This window comes from Lepisma saccharinum, chromosome 14 (genome assembly GCF_977018435.1).
Source record: "Lepisma saccharinum chromosome 14, izLepSacc3.1, whole genome shotgun sequence".
In the NCBI taxonomy this organism is placed as follows: Eukaryota; Metazoa; Arthropoda; class Insecta; order Zygentoma; family Lepismatidae; genus Lepisma; species Lepisma saccharinum.
Window position 1 is genome coordinate 34,923,713 of NC_139242.1, and position 23,085 is coordinate 34,946,797.

Here is a 23,085-nt window from a genome sequence, read left to right on the forward strand (position 1 = left end):
TTTAAGCGTGGGCAAGGCCGAAAAAAATTCACCATTAGCTCACCCGCTCCGGGAATCGAACCCGAGTCTTCCGCGTGACAGTCAGACTTCCAACACTAGACCGTGTCATTTCAGGCACTCATCGCTGATCTCCATCGTTGCGAACAAACTCAAACACAAAATAACGAAAACATACTACAAACACTCACTAAACAAATTCACATCTAATGCTACCTTGGAGAAACAAAACACAGTACAAATTAAATCCATTTATTTCATTTGCGTTAACTGACTCAATAACATAATTATGCATTCACGTTTAATGAAAATGTTTCGATCCAACAATTTACACGTGCAATAAGAAGTTGCAATCATTATTTTTTTTAGTGTTTTAAACAAAAGAACAAGTGAAAATCAACATATTCCTTTAAAACTAACTGATAAATATTGAAATTTAACCATGATCCGAATTTTAAATCGCGATTTGAGCATATCTTCCAATTTCTTTTTAGAATAAGTTGCTTATTGTACTAGACAATCGCAAAATATTAAGATGGACAGTAACTGAATAAAATACGTCATTGTACACAAATATATGTGCATATAAATAAAAAAAATATATTAGCATTATATATCGTACCCAACTCGGTTTCATAACTGCCTTACTGCAAATCACAAAGTTGTTAACTGCCAGCCGTGCCTGTACAACAAAAAATAATAATAATAAGGTGTCTCACTTAATAAAAATATATATATATATCGCCACCGAGACAATGCTACCTAGTATACCTTGAGCTGGTTCTTTTCGTCGAAGCCGGCGGAGTGGCCCGCGTTCCGCACGATGAAGCTGGTGCCGTCGTAATGCATGCGTCTCTCTCCGCGTCGCACGAACAGGTGCGACGTCTGCCCCAGCGAGGCCGTGCAGTGGAGGAAGGGGCTGGTGATGGAGGCTGTCCCGTTGGATGGGGAGGTGCGAAGTTGGTACTTGTTGCTGTTGCGGGCGATTCTGGAAGTGGATGGTTGAAAAATCGTTAGTTGCTCGAGCGCGATTTCTTTTTAGTAATAATCAGTGGCGGTGATTAGGGGGTGAGGGGGGGTCAGTTACCTTCCACTTTTTGCCCCCGCACTATGCTAAATCTTATCTACCAAGCGAAAGTAAGCTGTCCCCCACCCGTCTTGAAGTTTTGGAACCCAATCGCCGCCACTGGTAATAATTGTATGTTTTTATAATGTACCTAAAGAAACTTGGACCTCATTTTACAATGTTGGTGAGGCACGTGGCTACCACGTGAGCCTCAGTGATGATTCTTGTAAGGATAATAATAAATCTTATACCAGAATGTGTTAAAAAGGTAAATAAAAAAAAAGGTAAAGTGCTCCCCTGTGTTTAGCACCACGCCATGAAGGCGTATAGGGGATAACGCCCCATACTTTCTTGATTCGGTCGTGAGTGGGGGGTGATGTGATCAGCATCATGCCCTTGACCGCCTTTACCCCCCAGGGTTTCCCCCAGGTACCCATGTCATTCGATGCTGGGTGGCGTAGTCAGACGCGTTACCGACTGAGCCATTTCTTTCTATCTTTTATTTCTCTCTCTCTCTCTCTCTCTCTCTCTCTCTCTCTCTCTCTCTCTCTTTTCCCTTATTCCTTATCCTCTCTCTCCTCCCTTCGTATCCCTCTATTTATATACTGCTTATATCTCTCTATTTCTCTTCATCTTTTATTTCTCTATCACACACAATCTCTATTTCCTTCTCTGTCCTTATTTCTATCCCTCCCTTCGTCTTCCTCTCTTTATTTACTTCTAACTTCTGTCTAATTCTTTTTATATTTTATCTCTCTCTCTCCCCTTTTGTTTCCTTCCATCTCTCTGTCTCCCTCTGTTTACTTCTTTTTCTTTCTTTAATTTCTTCTTCTTTCTTTAATTTCTTTCTCGTTCTTCCCATCTCTCCCTCTATCTCTTTCTTCATCTCTCAAACTCACTCATCTTGCTCACTATTTTTCGGTGGAACAGCACACTACAAGCAAGCAATAGTCAACCTACGGAAAACATTATCTATCGTACCAGGAGAGATATCGTCACAGTACAGTTCCAGTGGAGAACCTGCCTCCGTGTTTAGATTACGAGTGCTATATTTTTACATATTTTCAAATATCCAACTGGCTTTGAAAAAAAAAACATGAGTCGATGGGTGATTTATAGTATATACCAATCAACCCCTTCCTTTGTTTCGTAAATTGGGTTGTTGTTTACTAAATGTGTTTTGATCTGCCCTATTTTATGCCTTTACGTAGCTTCCTATTGAAAATTGTTATTTTTATGCAGAAATGTTTCTAAGTCGAAAATTCAGAATGCTATTGTAAGCAAGAAGGTCATGGAAATGTTTGCATCAAATTAAATTCGAGTGGCTCTTCTTGCAACACCCTGTACATTGATCGATGTATAAAATAAATTCAAAATTAAAGAAAATATAAATAGGGTGTTGGAAGTGAGAACTAATTATGAATTTCTCTCTGGGAATTAATTGCACGATCCTAAGAATGTGAACAATTTTCGGGAGGGAAAATATGAAAATTATTCGTTCTAATGAAACTGTGATCACAACTGTTTAATCAACGATTAATTATTTATACTTCCCCCGCATTTTCGAAGAGCCTCACTTTTACTGATTCGGTTAAACGCACGTATTTAATACCGTGTAAAATGATATTACGATGGATGATCTCTCTCTCTCTCTCTCTCTCTCTCTCTCTCTCTCTCTCTCTCTCTCTCTCTCTCTCTCTCTCTCCCTGAATGGAGAATGGAGTTTGGTGCACTTTCCCAAGGTTATTACTGCAAAACGATTGATGACAATTCGCCTCTAGGAATATCATATACTGTACCGCAATTTAACTAAACACCATCAATACATTTAAGAAGGTGTAATATTATGAGGCATGGCCACATAAAAAGAGTATTAAAAATTACTAGGGTTAAATTAAACAGTTCATACCTCACAAGTCCGTCCGGAGTTTGGGAAATTCTGACGTTGTTTATGATCCAGTTCTGTATTCCCTCATCCGTGATCCAGTATTGAGCCGCCTGCAGGATGGACATGCAGTCCTGGATGTAGCTCGCCCCGTGGCGGGTGTCGTTGTAGAATACGGAGAGCGAGAAGTCCGTGCTCATGTCGGAGAAGTTGTCCGTGGTCGTTCTGGTCCCGGCGGCATCCACCAAGTAGACGAGAGCGCACTGCTCTGACGTGAAGCTCACGCCTTTGTACCACATTTTGGCATATCTGGAAAAGGAGAATTCCGGATATACAGGGTGTTCCGCTTAGAGGGATCGTGAAATAAATGCTCAACGTTTACAAAGAGAATTTTCATTTTGCAGGATACAGAAACTCTCCGAACGTATACACCAATAGCGAATAAACATACTTGCGCATGCGCGTCAATGTACGAGGGGCATGTAAAAAAAAAAGGCCGATTGGTTATTACAGAAAATAAAATCTAGCGAGAAAATTTTTATTTTGATGCTATACAAGTGCATCCCCTGGCTATTTTTCTACATATTCACCATGACACTTCAAGCATTTTTGGTACCGTGGAACAAGTTTACGTAGACCCTCTGCGTAGAAATCTGCCGCCTGGGATCTCAGCCAGTCGAGAACTGATGTCTTGAGGACTTAACTATCATCGAAACGTTGAGAAGCAAGCCACTTTTTGAGATGAAGGAGCAGAAAGTAATCACTTGGGGCAAGATCGGGACTGTATGGTAGGTCCGATGGCGCAGTGGTAGCGTCTTCGCCTTGTAATCAAGGGGTCCCGGGTTCGATACCTGGTGGAGGCACAAGTGGTTCGGATCCCACTTTAAACTTTAGGTCCAGTCCCGATTAGCCTTACTGTGCATAAAGTGGACTTAAAACAACAAATCAAATCAAATCAAACTGTATGGTAGGTGATTAAAACATCAGTGTTGACAGTCCCAAGGACCTGTGGCTCGTATAATACTGAATCAAATCTGGCACTATTCAGTAGAACAACAGACACGCGACGAAACGGTAAGAATGTGGACCGTTTACTTCAGGGCAACTCAAGGGGCACACATCGAGTTTCAAAAAACGTTGTTATATTATTATTAGTAGTAGTAGTAGTAGTAGTAGTAGTAGTAATAGGAGCTTTTTGAATTGTTGTTTAAGTTCACTTTATACATGTATAGGCAAATCGGGACTGGACCTACAGTTTATAATGGGTTCCGAATCACTGTACAATGGGCCTCTACCAGGTATCCAACCCGGGACTATTATTATTATTATTATTATTATTATTATTATTATTATTATTGTGGTTTAATGTTTGTGCCTTGTCATGCTGCATTCATGTGGTGTTGGAATATAGTTTGAACGGAAACATGTCTCGTACGTCTCGTTGTCAGTCTCGTCTTGACTTAAATATCCGTCTCGTTTTCGTCTCGAGTTATTAAATTTATAGTTTAATCATTAGCGTCACCAAAGGAGGAGAGTCAAGCCACTGATAAAACAATAATAAGGGTCATATTAATGGTCATTATTATAAAATAATAATTGTTACAAACTATAAAAATAAACAAATGTATTCCAATTTATTATTATTATTATTATTATTATTATTATTATTATTATTATTATTATAACCTTGGAGTGACTATTCTAGCAGATCCACCACATGAGTGATATTCAGCACAACTATTTTGTTTTGTTATTATTAATTGAAATTTCATACAGTTAGAATACTGAAATGCATAGTTATTCTATATGGTTAACTTTTACACAACTCGTTCAAGAAAAACTTGAAAATTTAGGGAAGGATTTTAATTACAATGTACTCTAAGTTTTGGATTTTTGAAACCATTTTTTCTGTGTGTTTATATAGTAGAATATGAAAATGTATACTGGTTCCTGTACTTTACACTAGATTGTTTTGGCTTTACGCATTTCTGGCTTCGTTATTCTGTTCGAATTACTAGCGAAATAAATTTATTTATGTTGTTAACAGTAAATAATAAAACGCTTTCTCATATTTCTTTTGTAATTTGAAATGAATGATGCCAGATTCCGGAGGGGGATCGGCGGACTAGTTCGACCCCCCCCCCTTTCTCCCGTCTCCCCTGAGTATAATCAACATTTACAGTGTCACAGAACAAACCTCCACAACGTAAAGATGTCACTGAGGCTCAGGCAAACAAATTCCTTACAGCTCTTGTTTCTGTTTGACGCCTGGTTTCGACGCTACGGACCCTCCAAGAACGGCATTTATCCCAAACCACTCAGTGTATTATTGCATTGACGTTGCAATTAACTATAAACGAAAATTATGACTTATATATAAATAAGCAGACAGATATTCGCTTGGTAGCTCTGAAGAAGTCACCTACACCATGTCTCGGTAATCTCTGGAGCAAGCGAACGAAAACAATTCCTCTGCGCAAGAAGTGACGCGAGATGGCTCGACCTATGAACACGTGAGAGGGGTAAACACGGCTGCAGATACCGTCCGTATGCAGCAACGCGCACTCGCTTTCTCTCCTTTCTTGCCGTTGTACGCGGCCTTGCCCCACAACTCCTGGGACGTGGTAAATTTGGTTTCGGTAAATTTTTCAGTAATCATATCAAATCTTCGAAGGAAAGCGAGATTTTCGAGCGCTAAGTGTCGGTCTCGTCTCGAAATTCAGGCCAGGATAGATGCAGATGATACGGTCCTTCATTGATTTTGTTTTGTAAAGACAGAAAGCCATGAATGGTGCAGCGCGCTTTTCTTTTACGCTTATTCAGAGGAAAATACAAACGCCGCTAATTAATTAGTCTGCTAATTAAAAGATGGAGAGAATCTGCCTCCGGATTATGTGATAAATACGCTCAGTAGGGAAGAAGCTCATCTCATTAATAAATTGAAAAATGAGGAGCTTAATTCGGATGAAATATTGATGGAACATTGTGGCAATGAGAAAAGTTCATCACTATTAATGTTGAAAGGTGAATACTATGTGGAGGGACAGAGATACGTGCTTTCTCCTCTTGTCTCTATTTCTGTTAAATGCATTTCTTTCTTTCTTTCTCTCTCTCTCTCTCTCTCTCTCTCTCTCTCTCTCTCTCTCTCTCTCTCTCTCTCGTCGTTGCCTTGTAGTCAAGGGGTCCCGGGTTCGATACTCGGTGGAGGCACATAGTGGTTCGGAATTTCGTCATGTCATCACTTATCCTTCATCGCCGCAATTAGCCAAAAGTGGAATCAAAGTGACGATAGAAATCAAATCAGGTTATTTTCTTATGATATACGTGTTATATTGTTGTTACTTGTACAGTCACGTACATATTCGGGTTATAACGACCCCATTGACTTTTATTGAAGTTCTTACTACCCAGAAATGTTCATGACTGTACGACTCTGAGGTTTATTCAGCCTTCTAGTGGATTACACAGCGAGGTATATCTATACACAGAATGTAGAAAATATATAATGAAAATTTCGGAGAATTATCTAGTTACAAATAATAAAAGAATGATTACAGCAGGAAAAAGTATTAACTAAAAATAACTTTAGAGTGTCATTGTACAGGAGAGTGAATTTTCTCTCAAACACTTTAATCGTAACAATAGTACTCTCAAACAACGTTGAAACTTCGTTACAACTTGTTCGATGCCTGTGTTTTTGTCCAAATCATCCTAACATTGATATTCAATATTTAACATTGTAATAAATATTCAATCAGGACATGCGTTTTGGCAATAACAACGCGATAAGTTCTGGAACGTAGCTTAAAAAACATTGATTGAAGCTAGTAATATGCGTTTTAATTATTTTGAACTAACCATAAAGCTGAAGAAAATTCTTATATAGTACGTGGGTGACACTAAAAGTTTTTAGATGCGGCAACACTGATTGCAGCAATACATTGTCTCTAGGATATGTTGAAGTTAGTAGTCTGTGAAGTGTGATAATGCTGCAGAATTTATAGTTATTAATTGTTGTGTGCCAGAAATTAGTCAATTATTGTCGTGTGTGTTCAGTAAAATGGATTTAACACGGGAGCACTTCAGAGCAATGATTTTTTACGATTTTCGAGCAGGTTTAACGCAGCAGCAATGTTATGAAAGGCTCCGAAATGCATTTCATGAGGAAGCCCCATGCCGTGCGACTGTGTTTAATTGGTTTTTAGAATTTCGACGTGGACGTCAGAAACTCAGTAATGAATTACGTGATGGTCGTCCTGTGACAGCAACTTCTCAAGAAAACGTCGACAGAGTGCGTCGCACGATAGAGGAGGATAACCGGGTGACATATGCAGTTATTAGTGCAACACTGGGTATTGGTATGAGTCAGGTTCAAACGATCCTGCATGACCGCCTTGGTGTCAGGAAGCTCTGTGCCAGATGGATCCCACACCATCTTACTCAGGAGCAAAAGCAGGCACGGGTCACATGGTACATGAAAATGCTGGACAAATTTAACCAAGGACAATCAAATGCAGTGTATGACATCGTAACAGCTGACGAAACTTGGGTGTACTCTTATGAACCCGAGAGCAAACGACAGTCGACGCAGTGGATCTTCCCGGATGAAGACCCACCAACAAAAGTCAGGAAGGGACGAAGTGTTGGCAAACAAATAGTTGCCACTTTCTTCAGTCGGACGGGCCATATTGCAACAGTGTCGCTACAGGGACGTCGGACCGTCAATGCTGAATGGTACACTACGGTTTGTTTACCAGAGATCGTACGGAAAGTTCGTGAAAAACGCCCACGAATTCGCATTACTGTGCATCAAGACAATGCGCGCAGCCATACAGCAGTACGAACAATTGAATTCTTCAAAGCCTCCAACATCGAAGAAATGACTCATCCTCCTTACAGTCCCGACCTCGCCCCTTGTGATTTCTTCCTGTTCCCTAAAATCAAGGATACATTACGAGGTTTTTCATTTCCTACTCCCGAGGAGGCAGTCACCGCCTTCGTTCAGTGCATTCAAGAGGTGCCTGCAGATGTGTGGTCCCAGTGCTTTCACACTTGGTTTGAGCGGATGAACAAGTGTATCAACTGTCATGGAGAATACTTTGAAAAATTATAGCATTCATACTTTTGGTCTCCAGTGTTTTACTTGCGCGTGTCTAAAAACTTTTAGTGTGACCTATCGTATATGTGTTCCTTGAGACATCTAAACTGAAATGTAGCTTCGTAAAAAGTAGATTTTACATATGTCAAAGCAAATTCCTAGTGTGACTGGTTGCACTCAGGTGTTGTTCAGTGGCGTATTATCCGTGTTACCAACTTTTTTCATATTTTTTTCTTTTTTTACTTTTAACATTAATATATAGGCAATTGCTCATTGCATATTATGCAAACTATTAAAACAAGTTTCTAAACCAGAATTTAAGTGAATTATTTAAAGAACTTAGACTGTTTTACGTATGCCACTGATCGTTCTCCATGGCACCCTTCTGACGGCCGGGTCTCCTCCTCAACTGCACGTGGGGAGGGGGCGAGGGAGCCGAATAAGAAGTGGGCCAGTGACTATTTAAGAACACATGGCCTGAGTGGCGAGTACCACCACTGGAAACACCGTTTCTGTGCCGCGCTTGGCACAGGCAGTGTTGTTACATAAAGGGAAATTTTCCAGCTCCAATTTTCGGCAAAAAGGGAAATTTTATGAGAAATATCGAAATTGCCCGAAAATTGAAGCCTACATTGGTGTTTTAGGCATGTATAGTAAATATGTACAGTGTCTCTCAAAAGTTTTAGGACAACGACATTTTAAACAAGGCAACCCAATTTACACAAGGCGTTGGTGGGTTGCGTGTAGAGTTAGGCTCAATTTCAGTGTTGCCACAGGCACAATAGATATTTATAAAATACGCGAAAGAAATAAAAACAAAGAGGTGAGAGAAAACGAAGGGTGACAAAGGAGAGGAAAAAGAGAAAGCGAAAGGAGAAGAGGAAAAGTAGAGGAGAGAAGAAAGAGAGGATAGACGAGGAGAGGAGATGTAGTGAGGAGACGAGAAGAGGAGAGTGGAGAGTAAAGTAAAGGAGAGAAAAAGAGAAGAACGAAAAGAAGAGGAGAAGAGTGCGGTGGAGTCGGAAATCTAAGACAGGAGAGGAGATACGAGGTGGAGATGAGTGGGATGGAGATAAGATGCGAGAAAAGTAGGGAAGGCGATATGAGATAAAAGCAGAGCGAGAAGAAGGAGGGGAGAGGAGAAGGAGAAGAAAAGAACAGAAGGGACTGAAGAGAAGAGGTAGTTGCAGAAAATATCGTCTCAGCGTCAAGAATAATAACGCATACAAAATACTAGGCTTTGTTATTAGAAATACTAAGAATTTCAGAAGTATAAACTGTATAACAACCATATACAACAGTATTGTAAAAAGTAGACTGGAATATGCTTCTATTATCTGGTCACCAATCTACAAATCACATGAAAATACCGTGGAGAGAACACAGAATAAATTTTTGAGGTATTTATATTATATAAAATATAAAAAGCCAGTACAATATAATGTGCCATATCAAAATTTGCTGCATGAATTTAATTTTAAAAGCCTTTGTAATAGGCGGAATATTCTGTATCACTTATACTTACATAAAACTGTAAACGGTATGTTAGACAATAGTTATTTCCTCAGTCAACTACAATTCAATACCAGAAAAAGAAAGTAAATTACGTGGGCGAAACTTACTGATTCCGAAAATTCCCAAAACTGAGAAATATAAAAGCAGCCCATTAAGTAGAATGTGTGAGTTGTATAATACGCTTTCAATGAATAACCAGGCCTTAGATTTATCATTGCCATTCACACTATATAAAAAAATGATTGAATCAGAATTATGACAAAAATACACTGTAATCATTCCGGTATCACTATTCTCCCATTATTTTCCATTGTATTCTACAATTATATATCTAAAGGTATTTTATGTATGTAATTATTGCACAAGTCTTTGTTCTTGTATGGTGAAAGACAAGAGAAAGCGTCAGATTGTTTAATTTAATTATTGATTATGTTATTGATTAATTGTATTATCGGTGGATGTATGTTTATATATTTGCTAATTGTATTGTTTTCTTTGTATTTTTTTCCTGCCGTCTGTAATTGGAGGTTTACCTCTGTTGAGGGCAGTAAATAAATAAATAAATAAATTGATGTTTTGGTCAAATTATCGACATGAAACATTCAATAACATTTTGAAATGTATTGGAGAATGTATTAGATCGGTTCGAAATGCCTTTTGGCTTAGTTCAGAGCAAGATAAAATCTTCCATGTAAGATATTTGATATTACCTGCGATTATATCACTAAAAACATGAATGTAATTTGTATATTTATAAGAATTATCCAGTTTTTCTCCACTTCTCGGTTCGTTGAAATGGAGATTTTGCAATTTAATATAATATCCTTGCCTTGAACTCGTGTGGGAAAGGGGTAAAATTAGTATGTTGGTTTTCAAAGGCAGACAAGCTTGGTAACGTAGCTTTCTCGCGTTCAAAGTGACTCACTCACGCTATTCAAGGCCGCTTCTTATCGCAAAACAGTGTGCGTCGATGCACAGTGTCTGCACCCAGCAAGTTACAAGTGACCAGAGTCGAATTTGAAAGAGAGTCTGAAGAATGATAGATTTCATCAGAGGCGGCTAGCTCAACATGCAATAGTTTAAGTCATAATTTCTGACAAACAAGAAATCTTATTGAATAAGTATTGGGATAGTAATACGTGTATCCGCTCCTTTTTAACAAAGTAAGCTCGAAGACAATCTGTATTCCATTTGTTTATATTGGCCAATTTGTCAACCGGAGGTTATTATAAGGAACTATTTCGTAGATGTTCATGTAACAATTATAAAATTACAAATAAAGTATATTCACAAGCTTAGATATACTAACAACGAAGAAATAAATTCAGAGTTAAATTTCAAATGCATGTGTATAGAGAAATTCTAGAAGCACAGAGCTATATCAGAGTATTGAACTTCTTTTTGCAGGATAACGTTTACAATATTCACGCAACAGAATAATTAAGAACTCCAAGGGAAACAAAGGGCGTAGTGTATTGGTTAGAGTTCTTGAAAGCATTGATTGCGGTCCCAGGTTCGATCATCCACACTAGATGTTCTTTTTTTAATTCTCCTTTTATTATAAACAAGAGCATGGTAACATTATTTGTAATAGCAGTGTATAGTGGCTACATTGTTCTGCATATGGAATTTATAAAAAATAAAATAAACAAATAAATGAATTGACACACATTCAAAGGGATATTTTCATGTATAAGATCGTGAATTATGATGTTCTAACGATAATTGTGTACTGCTTCAAAGACATTGACAAATATTAATGAAATAACTATTTATATTTGTGGCAATTCAGGACATACTAATTTTACCCCTTTTCCCACTCGAGTTCAATGCAAGGATACTCGTACCTCCGCAAATATCTAATGAAAAGTTTTCATCATGTGCAATTCTCCATTAAATGTTTGCGCCGATTCGTTCTACCTTCGTTTTCTTTGTTACAAACAAGTATTCTTTGCACATTATATGTAGGAGGAGAGTTGCATCTACATTTCACATTGGTCAGCTCCTTCTACTTACTTTCAGGAGCGATAGCTTGTAGGGTAGTGTTTACCGTTCAGGACTGTCAATCTGATGGTCGTAGGTTCAAACCCTTCCGGTGGCAGAAAATTTTCGTAAGATTTAGTAGACCTATCCCATTGTGTTCATTGTCCACGCCGTGTGAAACGGATTGATTCAGTTTGGAATTAACGATGGGGGGGGGGATATTAAATTGCAAAATCTCCATTTCAACGAACCGAGAAGTGGAGAAAAACTGGATAATTCTTATAAATATACAAATTACATTCATGTTTTTAGTGATATAATCGCAGGTAAAATCAAAGATCTTACATGGAAAATTTTATCTTGCTCTGAACTAAGCCAAAAGGCATTTCGAACTGATCTAATACATTCTCCAATACATTTCAAAATGTTATTGAATGTTTCATGTCGATAATTTGACCAATACATCAATTTTTTTACGCTGAGACGATATTTTCTGCAACTACCTCTTCTCTTCAGTCCCTTCTGTTCTTCTCTTCTCCTTCTCCTCTCCCCTCCTTCTTCTCGCTCTGCTTTTATCTCATATCGCCTTCCCTACTTTTCTCGCATCTTATCTCCATCCCACTCATCTCCACCTCGTATCTCCTCTCCTGTCTTAGATTTCCGACTCCACCGCACTCTTCTCCTCTTCTTTTCGTTCTTCTCTTTTTCTCTCCTTTACTTTACTCTCCACTCTCCTCTTCTCCTCTCCTCGTCTATCCTCTCTTTCTTCTCTCCTCTACTTTTCCTCTTCTCCTTTCGCTTTCTCTTTTTCCTCCTCCTTTGTCACCCTTCGTTTTCTCTCACCTCTTTGTTTTTATTTCTTTCGCGTATTTTATAAATATCTATTGTGCATGTGGCAACACTGAAATTGAGCCTAACTCTACACGCAACCCACCAACGCCTTGTGTAAATTGGGTTGCCTAGTTTAAAATGTCGTTGTCCTAAAACGTTTGAGAGACACTGTACAATACATATGAATTGCTGCGGTAAACCAGATCAAATTTTCAGAATAAGCCACTGTTGTTGTTTCTGAACTCACTTGTGGTTTCCTTGAGAGTCGTGTGCTAGTATCTCTACTCGGCTTCCATACTGGTAGATCCGTCCGTTTGGATGAAGAAGGGCTGCTGCAGACCCCGTTGCACCAAGCGCCATCACGATGTTGTTCTGCGGAAGAAAGTAGTCCCAAGTTATCACTTGTTTCGACTGCATTCCTTATATTCAATTAATACAGTCAATTATGAATATTTTACACTTGATTCAAATTTCTCATCATGCATCCCCCACTAGAATAATTTGCAGAGGCATCCACATCCACCGCATTTTCTCCATGTTGATCCACACAAGCTTCACCCCACCTTTCCCCAAAATTGGGCAAAAACTCACATTTTACCTTTTTTATTATTATTACTTTTTCAAAATCATAAAATCAAAATTTGATTGACTTCAACGTTGTTGTCAACTTCAGACTTGAGTCCAGTACTTAAATAGAAACTGGATTCGTCTTGCTTCCTTTCCATAAACATCTGTCACTTTGTTAGCAAACAGTTTTTGTCTTTTGGTATACTTTTTTCATGATGCACAGATATCAAACACAGACCACTTAATGTGCTGTCTTTCTTTTCATGGCACTTCTTCCTTTCATCATGTTTACAAGTTACAATTCCGCCAATCAAATTGTTATATTAATTTTTGCTGATATCTCAGCTGAACAAGCGCCCCCACTGACCCCTCTGCGGGTGCCCTTGATGTGAGATGATAGAAAAATGTATAGGATCCTTGTCGGGAAGCCTGGTGGTAAGTGACCTGTAGGAAGGCGAAGAAGAAAATGGAATGACAATATTAAAAAAGAAAGCAATTGTTAAGGATGGTCAGGAGTGAAATGATCTTGCCCTGGATGGGGACAGATGGAAGTTGCAGCATCAATTCACCTAATTATTTAGTAATACTAGAGAGTTAGTCAATAGCTAAGGCTATGTGTTTTGCTTGCATTATACTGTACAACTTTTCTGTTGTTTTTCTTGTATGTACGCATTGCTTGCATTATAGAATTATTTTCTTGTAGTTTACGGTTATAACAAGCATAAGAAAACAGTTTTTCTTTGTGACGTTTCAGGAGAACACACGCTCCTTTCATCAGACATTTATTTTCATTTTGACTAAAGATACAGTTATAACAATGGTTAGTAATTTTTAAACAAAAAGAATCAGTTATATAATGGACGTTGTCAATGTTACATTGTTGTAATATAGCAACTTAACTGTGAAAAAAAGCAGTCTGTTGTATTTTTATTTGAGATTTTTTAAATTATGAATCCCAAATATCATCAGGTAATTCAAATTCATCATTGTTTTCACACAGTCTCTTGATGTTTTCTGTTACATTAAATTTCAAAGATGGTGGCTTACTCCATTTGTGAAAAAGAAAACTCCATACTGGATCTACATTACCATTTTCATTATTTAATTTATTCCAGTGTTCTTCTGCAATGAACGAAGCTTCCCAGACATTCAACTCTGTGTTTCCCGTTAATCTTTTTAAAACCCTTCTCTTTTTAATCAAATGTTTCTCTTCGATGATATGAGTTGACAAACCTGTTCTTGGGTTTAGATTTATAATGTCCAAATCGTGTTCGTGCCATCTTATTGCCATTTTCCTTGCTGTTTGTCCCACATAATCCTTTGAACATGAACAACTTATATTATATATTCCTGTGGTTTCCGCATCTGGTAGAGAGTTTCTCATTTTGAATTCATTAAATGTACATTCCAAACTTCTTCACACTAACAGAATAAACCAAATCAAAAAACAAGTAGCAAGAAAACTAAAGGAAAAGAGAAATACAGACAAAGATGAAAAATCTGTTGAAAAGAAATTTGTGTGCATTCCATTCCACAAGGGATTCTCACATAAAATTGCAAAAATTTTCAGAAGTTTTGATTTCAAAATTGTTTTTAAATCACCAAGAAGTTTGGAATGTACATTTAATGAATTCAAAATGAGAAACTCTCTACCAGATGCGGAAACCACAGGAATATATAATATAAGTTGTTCATGTTCAAAGGATTATGTGGGACAAACAGCAAGGAAAATGGCAATAAGATGGCACGAACACGATTTGGACATTATAATTCTAAACCCAAGAACAGGTTTGTCAACTCATATCATCGAAGAGAAACATTTGATTAAAAAGAGAAGGGTTTTAAAAAGATTAACGGGAAACACAGAGTTGAATGTCTGGGAAGCTTCGTTCATTGCAGAAGAACACTGGAATAAATTAAATAATGAAAATGGTAATGTAGATCCAGTATGGAGTTTTCTTTTTCACAAATGGAGTAAGCCACCATCTTTGAAATTTATTGTAACAGAAAACATCAAGAGACTGTGTGAAAACAATGATGAATTTGAATTACCTGATGATATTTGGGATTCATAATTTAAAAAATCTCAAATAAAAATACAACAGACTGCTTTTTTTCACAGTTAAGTTGCTATATTACAACAATGTAACATTGACAACGTCCATTATATAACTGATTCTTTTTGTTTAAAAATTACTAACCATTGTTATAACTGTATCTTTAGTCAAAATGAAAATAAATGTCTGATGAAAGGAGCGTGTGTTCTCCTGAAACGTCACAAAGAAAAACTGTTTTCTTATGCTTGTTATAACCGTAAACTACAAGAAAATAACTTTTCTGTTTCATTACGTTATTGCAAGCATTTGAAAAAATGAAGGTGTGAAGAACGGAGAATAAGGTCTCCTACATTCTAACCAAGATTTTTTTTCAGCTTGTAAAAACGTAACAAAAAACAGAAAACTTAGATTCATAAGGTACATACTTTTACACATATGCCCAAACTTAAGACTTTTTCAGTACCTTCATATTGATGATCCTGAGCGAACGATCAAGTGTCATATCAATCTTAACCCTTTCGTGCAAGCGGAGAGAGATTGTTCCGAACGGCGTCGCCACGACTCCAAATCCAGTACTATCCTCAATATCCCGCCAGTTGTCCTGCAAAATAAACCATATGAGAACAAATGGCAAAAGTTGTTATATCACCGTTATTTTTTAATGCCATACTATGTATTTACACAATAGTTTATTCAGTAATCATTTGAAACCCATGCAGTACACTTTATTATGCACCATGTCTACTTTCAAAATATCCCAATGCATTTTGTTAGAAATGTATGCTCATTGTTAGGATTCAGATTTATGTAGCATGCAGATGAAATCGTTGAATACAAATTTGGAATATTGTCTTTTATTGACTTATTTTACTTCGCTTTTCTGCCACTTTTGGCTAATGGCAAAGATGAGGATGAGTGATGTTATGATGAAATTGATGAAGCGACACCCACCAAGAACACACATGCCCAGAACGGGATTCGAATCCAAGACTCTTGGTGAAAATTACATCTGTGAAGAGCAATGTGTTCTGCATTGTTTTAAAGGAGAACATCTTTAGATTGTGAATATATACAATGCATGTTTTCTAAACTCTAAATTAAATTTGTCTGTAAAAAATTACGTCATCAAGTACTATTCCACTAACTTTGATTCAGAAAATCCAGATTCATAGGTTTCCAATTGTGTCAGTCTATTACTGTTAAATTTATTTTTATGTAGTGCTGGAAGAAGAAATTTGAAGAAATTTTGCTGTACAAGAAGAAAGACTACTACAAAATTCCATAGGTTATATACAGGGTGACAATTAATGAACTATATGAAATAAAACCGTCATAATTTCTGAACGGTTCGCGTGATGACGTCCAAACTGCGTGGCTGGCCACAGGGCATGATGGGAATTCGTATGCGTATGCGCACGCAACGTGTTGATGTCGGCCATTTCCAAGTGAAAATGTCCTGGAGGAGTATTTTGGGGACCGCATTCTGACTCTGGGGTACCCATAGGCCACTGGAAGGGAGCTATGTTAAGGACAAGGTGTACAGAAATAACCCCAAAACCATTGCCGAGCTGAAAACTGCCATTCAGGAGGTCATCGACAGCATCAACACTTCAGCGGGTCATGCACAATTTTGCTGTTCGTCTGCCCCACATCATCGCCAGAGATAGCAGACATATCCTAAATCCGAATGCCTGTAGTGCCGTTTACATGTGCAATACAGTATGTGTACTACGTGGTTTGTCACTAATTTCCGTTTTATTTCATATAGTTCATTAATTGTCACCCTGTATTTCCATTATAGGTTTCATGAATCACATACAAAGAAGTAAAATATAAATAAAACTGCTTCAAACCTGGCAGTCTCTAGAATGCTCAGAGTAACATAATCTTTTAAATTTAATTTGAAAATTTAGAGAAGGCTAATTTCTTTCAATGCTTTGTGGGGGAAAAGTTTCAATTCCATAAATTATACCACACTTAACTGAAATGGCCTTTAAATATACTTACTGTCGGATAAGCGGTTGCGCCGTCATCAGGGCCATAGAATGCTGCTTGCATAGGTTTTGTTGGTCGTGGCTGCCTCCAGAGGGGAGTGGTGAAGGGTACGCCCGATTGGGGTGGCATCATTCCAGGCCATTGGTCGGCTGGCGGTGCTTCAAACAACTTAGCGAAATCGCCGAATCTCTGCAGAGTGGGAGAAAAAATTGATGTAGAAGATCGTGATCTTTGTAAGGGTGTCGTAATTCTCCCTTCCGTGAATCTGGAAAATGGTGCTTAATTCCCTAGAATGTCCTACACCACTGGTTTTTGACCTGAGGTCCACGGATCACCAGTGGGTGGCCGTGTTCTCGCTGAAGGTCCTCGAGGGCTTTGGTAAATGTTACGAACGTTTACGCGTATCGCGAAATTTGGATGAAACTAAATATATTAACAAATTAAGTAAGCTTCAGAGTTTGCTAGAGCCAAAATGGTGTCAATATTTTCCGTTCTTTTTAATGATATTACTGAATGAATGAGTTGAAACTTTTGGGTTCGTCGACACTTGTGGCCATCTTGCACCCTTCAAAGCGTACGAGGAAAAATTATATTATCTAAAACCTTTGCCTACCTTAAAGTTAGAGATATGTAAAGAGCCTCTTGAGAACGGTTAAGAGTGCAAAATTGTAAAGGGGCCTGCACATGACAAACACAACACATTAAAAAAGGTAAGGTTGGTTTAAAAATTCCTCAGAAACCCGCTCTTCTTACAAAGCTACAAACATTTGTTAAAACACTGCCATCATTTCTCAACATGATAAGCAGTTGGGAAGATTAAAAGTTTGTCTGAGGAAAATGAAATCGGCACAGGAACACTTATAATTAAGGGTCGGATTCATATGCACTAAAAATAGCCAAATTATACATGCAAATATGCACTAAAAAGGCCAAAGATGAAGATTTTTTTTCTATCTTGGGAACCATACCACCTACAACGCTATGAGATGAGTTTCGGAATGTCCTTGATCCAACTAGTGCCCAAGACCAGACGAAGTGGTCTATTTTTTAATGCTGACACAAAGAACGGGAAAAATGAAGCAGACAAACTTGAAACGAACAATTACATGAAAATTGCTCCCAAATTACCAATATATGCAAATGATATGCACGTTAAGCTAAAATATGCACTAACGTCCCAAATATGCATTTATATGCACTATAAAACTTTACCAGATTAATCCACATCAAGTGAAATGGATAAATCCGTTGAGAGCATATGAATTTAATGGAAAAAAACATGCAAATATGCAAAAATCCGCCCCCTACTTATAATGACACGACACACTAGAAGGTGCAAGTGAGCATGGGTGAGATGACTGTGCCCAATACGAAGCCGAGTTTAAATAACCTCTTCTCGACGGGATGGACGGTACGAGGATCGCCAGTGGTGTGTTCGATAGCGCGAAGCTTGTTCCCGTTACCTCAGCCTACCCTTCCAGCCAATTGTCAAGAAGGAAACAAGGAAACACATTCTTTATGTCCCTGTCTGGCGAAAGATGGACTCGCCGTATGCTTCAGCAGACTTGGCGGCAGCACCTGTTGCCTCGTTAACAATACAAAACTTATTTAGTATAAAATCCACATATCCAAATTGACAATAAGCCAAGCGTAGTCAATCTTCGTTTGTCACAGCTTTCGATGCAAACACAAAGCCAGTAGAGATTAGGGATGGCCAGATCCGGATGCGGTTGGTTCCGGATCCTGGGATCCGGATCCAAAAATTTTTCGGATCCGGATCCGTTTGACGGATCCGGATCCGTCATCCAACATGAGCGCTTCTTTGGAAAGTAAGAATGTGTTTATAACATATTGTTACCTGCTAATAGACATATATAATAATATAATATATAATATATAATAATAATAATAATAATAACCCACAGCGCGACAGCCCTTGAGGGCCTTGACTTACCTACCGACTGCTGGTCTCCCTCCCACACTGTTCCTCCGTCACCTGTTATAGCGTGGAGATCTTAGACCAGTATTGGGGTGACGGGTGGTCAGCCCGACGAACCCCCAGCCGTTGTAAGTCTTCTCGACCGGATTACCGCTCACTCATTCGGAGCTCCCCAATTTCCTCACGATGGTGGGTTGCCACCGGCCCTATACGTAGGCCGAATAAATTCCGACCAGAGCCGGATTCGTACCTACTCCGTCCCGCAGCGAACGATCTCAAGACGAGTGAACGCCTTAACCCGCTCGTCTACGGAGGAGGACATATATATATATATATATATATATATATATATATATATAGTGCGCGTGCGCGATTTGTAATTAATACACTTACAGGGGAGGTTATCTAAGTGTCCCTCTCCGATTTCCATGAATGAAACTTGGCAGGTGTATAGAGGGGCCCAAAGGAAGAAGTACATGTTTTTGTGTTTCAGCTAAAAAAAACTGTTTTAGGAGGCAACCCCCCTCCCCCGCTCAAATGTCAAGATGAGGAGAAATTGAAGTGGGGATCTGACCCCGAAACCACGTAAATATAGCATAGGAAGAAACAGGAGGCATTTGGTTCCTCTATACACCTGCCAAATTTCATGAAAATCGGAGGGGGGCACAGGGGTCAGATCCCCACGTCAATTTGTCCTCCTCATCTTGTCATTTGAGGCGGGTTTTGCCCCTAAACCGTTCTTAGCCGAAGCAAAAAAAACACGTATTTCTTCCTTTGGGCCCCTCTACACACCTGCTAAGTTTCATGAAAATCGGATGGGGACAGAGGGGTCAAATGCCCACTTCAATTTGTCCTCATCTTAACATTTGAGGGGGGGTTGCCCCCTAGAACAGTTTTTTTTAGCTGAAACAAAAAAAACACGTATTTCTTCCTTTGGGCCCCTCTACACACCTGCTAAGTTTCATGAAAATCGGATGGGGACAGAGGGGTCAAATGCCCACTTCAATTTGTCCTCATCTTAACATTTGAGGGGGGGTTGGCCCCTAGAACAGTTTTTTTTAGCCGAAACAAAAAAAAACACGTATTTCTTCCTTTGGGGCCCCTCTATACACCTGCCAAGTTTCATGGAAATCGGAGGGGGGCACAGGGGTCAGATCCCACTTCAATTTGTCTTCATCTTAACATTTGAGCGGGGGTGCCTCCTAGAACAGTTTTTTAGCCGAAACAAAAGACATTTCATGGAAATCGGAGGGGGACACTTAGATAACCTCCCTTGTTAGTCTTACACTTTGTAATTATATAACACATCTATATCCGGATCCGGAACATTTGGATCCGGATCCGGATCCGTTTGGCTATCACTAGTAGAGATAACAAATAAACAACCTAACAGAATGCATATGAGGACACTGTGAATGAAATCCAGTACATTCTCCTCACTAAAGTAATAGTAAAACACCAATCACTGCTCAGTATTATAGTTATTATTATGAAGTGTGAGTGTTGTAGCGCTTGATGAATAGCTTTGAGCAAAATTTGATGCATTTAGAATTTTTAATATTGATCTAAATCTCCAACAACAAATGTCAAATCAAAGGGTAAATTACTGGGTTAAGGGCTGCTGCTCCAAACTTCCAAAAACGTTACCACCATTGTAAACTCTTGTTGTTGTGGATTTCTGCTCATGAACTAAACATGACTGTGTTTATACCCTGTTCAGTATTTCTGCACATTCATGTTCTGTTTTAAAATCCAGATAACTAATTCAGTGTGAACAAATTTGCATAATGAAGATTGAGCACCGTCGATAGAGCATCATTAATTGTTATGTTGATTAACCTAATTACAATAATATAGCATCCCTTCTACAAAAATAATTATCGAGAGAAAATACCCCCATTTGAATATAGATTTAATTCAAAATCATCCATTCTCCATGTGATTTATTCTCGTTACAGTTAATTTTATTGTCTTGATATAAACAACGCATAGTATGCAATATTTAGAAATGTTTAGACCAACTATTAAAATAGTCTTCACTCTGGCTATTGCTTGTTCATTTTACATTAAATGTTAAATTCTATTGACAAATTATAGTGTGGCTAAGGTTAAAAAATTCAACCATGATTTTCTTCTTAAAGAATTTGTATTATTTTGAGCCCTTTTTTGGGAAATGCTCTAATGTTTCACACTAGCGTCAAAATTCTCTGTAACTTTGAGCTTTGAATTTCAGGGGTCCCGGGTTAGTATCCTGGCCTTGGCGTGGATGTTCTTTGTGACTGTCCTTTCATCCATTTCATCATATCATTACTCATCCTCACCTTCGCGATTAAAAGTGGCAGAAAAGCGAAGTAAAATATACTAAATCAATCAATCTTTTGCACTGAAAGAGGGTTAGATTTGATATGACAAGGAAGCTAGATATGCTAAATGAAAACTTCAACATATGAAGTTACCTCAATCGCCTGAAATAACTGTGGATAAAAACATGGCATATAGCAGTGAGATTTTAAACTCCCGTCTCCCAAATGAGAATCCATTATTCTAAAGTTGTCTTTACTGTCCAGAAACAAAATATGTATATAGATCAAATATTCGGTTTTGCGTACACACACACATTGAGGACACGTCCGCAAATTGTTCAGAAAAATGTATTGTGCATTTTGTAACAACGTGTATTACATAAGGCAGAAAGTTTGGTTGGTCAAAAAGGAGAGAAATTTGGAAGTCATAAAATTAAGTAGCAGATGGTACAGTTCCAGTTTTGATAAATACGTGACCACAATATTGCTAGAGTTTCCCAAGCTTGCTTGCACTTCCTGATGGTTCGACGACAGCAAGGCGACCGGAAAAATCAGGTGAAAGACATTGGAAGAACTGGCAACTGTGCCGCAGTTGAACACCCCCCCCCCCCCGTTTTTTCCTTCAATTCTTTCTCACCATTGAGACGATAACATTTCATCTGCGTGGTTCCTGAACGTTTTACAGCTCGTTAGCTATAGAACAAAATAAGTCCTTTTAATATCCCAACACCAGTTGCTGTACCCGCAAACGACCATTAAAACTTTTATGTTCATTACTTCTGGCCAAATATCGAATTCCGTACATCGGTATCTACATTTACGTCTGCTGCAGATGGCAACAGTGGTGTACAGTATGGCAATTTCTCATATTTCCTCCTGGAGTCAATTTGTGTGTTTTAATTTGGCTAATTACACTAGTCAACAACCATTTTGCAACATCAAAGGTAACATGTGTTCTTAACTAATTCGGATGTGCTGATTTCAGATCTGCAACTGAAATTTTTGTATCACGTAACATTTCAGAGATACACGTGACGACGTCATATCCGGCATAACGTGGATATTTACATTTGGATTCCAATTTATATGATTTTGGGCAACAATAAAAATAAATTTTGCAACAATGTATAAACAAATACACTTATAAAAAGATTTGTTTCTTTTTCTGGCTATGTTTCCATTGTTGAACATTCAAAAAGGCTGCTTCTCCCTCCCACAGAATGAGTTACTGATAAGTTAAGATAAGGCAGAATGGTCTACAGAGGGATTGTGATTTAATGAGTTCAGTATTACGTGCTTTGAGGTAGAGAAGTTGTTTTGAAGTTACTTGGGTGATACTGCAATGAAGAAAAACCGACGTGGTTGTGTAAATTTACCAAACAATTTCTGCTATGTGTGCGGGCAGTACACTTTAAAAAGTCAACGCCGAATGTTGACAGAAACGTTGTAACAAGCGTATTATAGCTACTTCGGGTGCAATGTTGGTGATCAAGACAAAGTGTGGGCTCCCCATGTGTGCTGTGTGACTTGTTATTCAACTCTTGTGAGGTGGTTTCGTGGAGACAAAACCCGTGCTATGGCATTTGCGGTGACAATGGTTTGGCGTGAACCGAGTAGCCATGCTGAGGACTGTTACTTCTGCCTAACAAGCATAGCGGGACATTCAACGAACAAAATCCAGTATTGTGCACCCCAATATTCCTTCCGTTATGAGACCCATACCACATGAACCTGAACTCCCAATCCCTAGCCCACCCTCACATTTAGAGGAATCTTTTGCAGAAGAAGAAGAGCCACCCATCCCGTCCACTCCCAATGATCCAAGCTATTTTCCACAACCAGAGAGGGA

General features: G+C 38.5%; 1 protein-coding gene across 1 annotated transcript in view; it reads right to left on the reverse strand.

Annotated features, from left to right (window-relative positions):
• Window positions 1-233: 233 nt before the first annotated feature.
• The window catches only part of LOC145998475 (uncharacterized), a 28,334-nt gene continuing 5,482 nt past the window's right edge, over window positions 234-23,085 (reverse strand). Inside the window, exons 2-6 of the mRNA XM_083134887.1 lie at window positions 17,007-17,183; window positions 15,463-15,600; window positions 12,623-12,747; window positions 2,973-3,257; window positions 234-985 (exon numbers count right to left, since the gene is read on the reverse strand). Of these exons, the coding sequence (XP_082991013.1) occupies window positions 760-985; window positions 2,973-3,257; window positions 12,623-12,747; window positions 15,463-15,600; window positions 17,007-17,183 (951 nt within the window). The 3' untranslated portion in view covers window positions 234-759. The remainder of the gene's footprint in view (window positions 986-2,972; window positions 3,258-12,622; window positions 12,748-15,462; window positions 15,601-17,006; window positions 17,184-23,085) is intronic.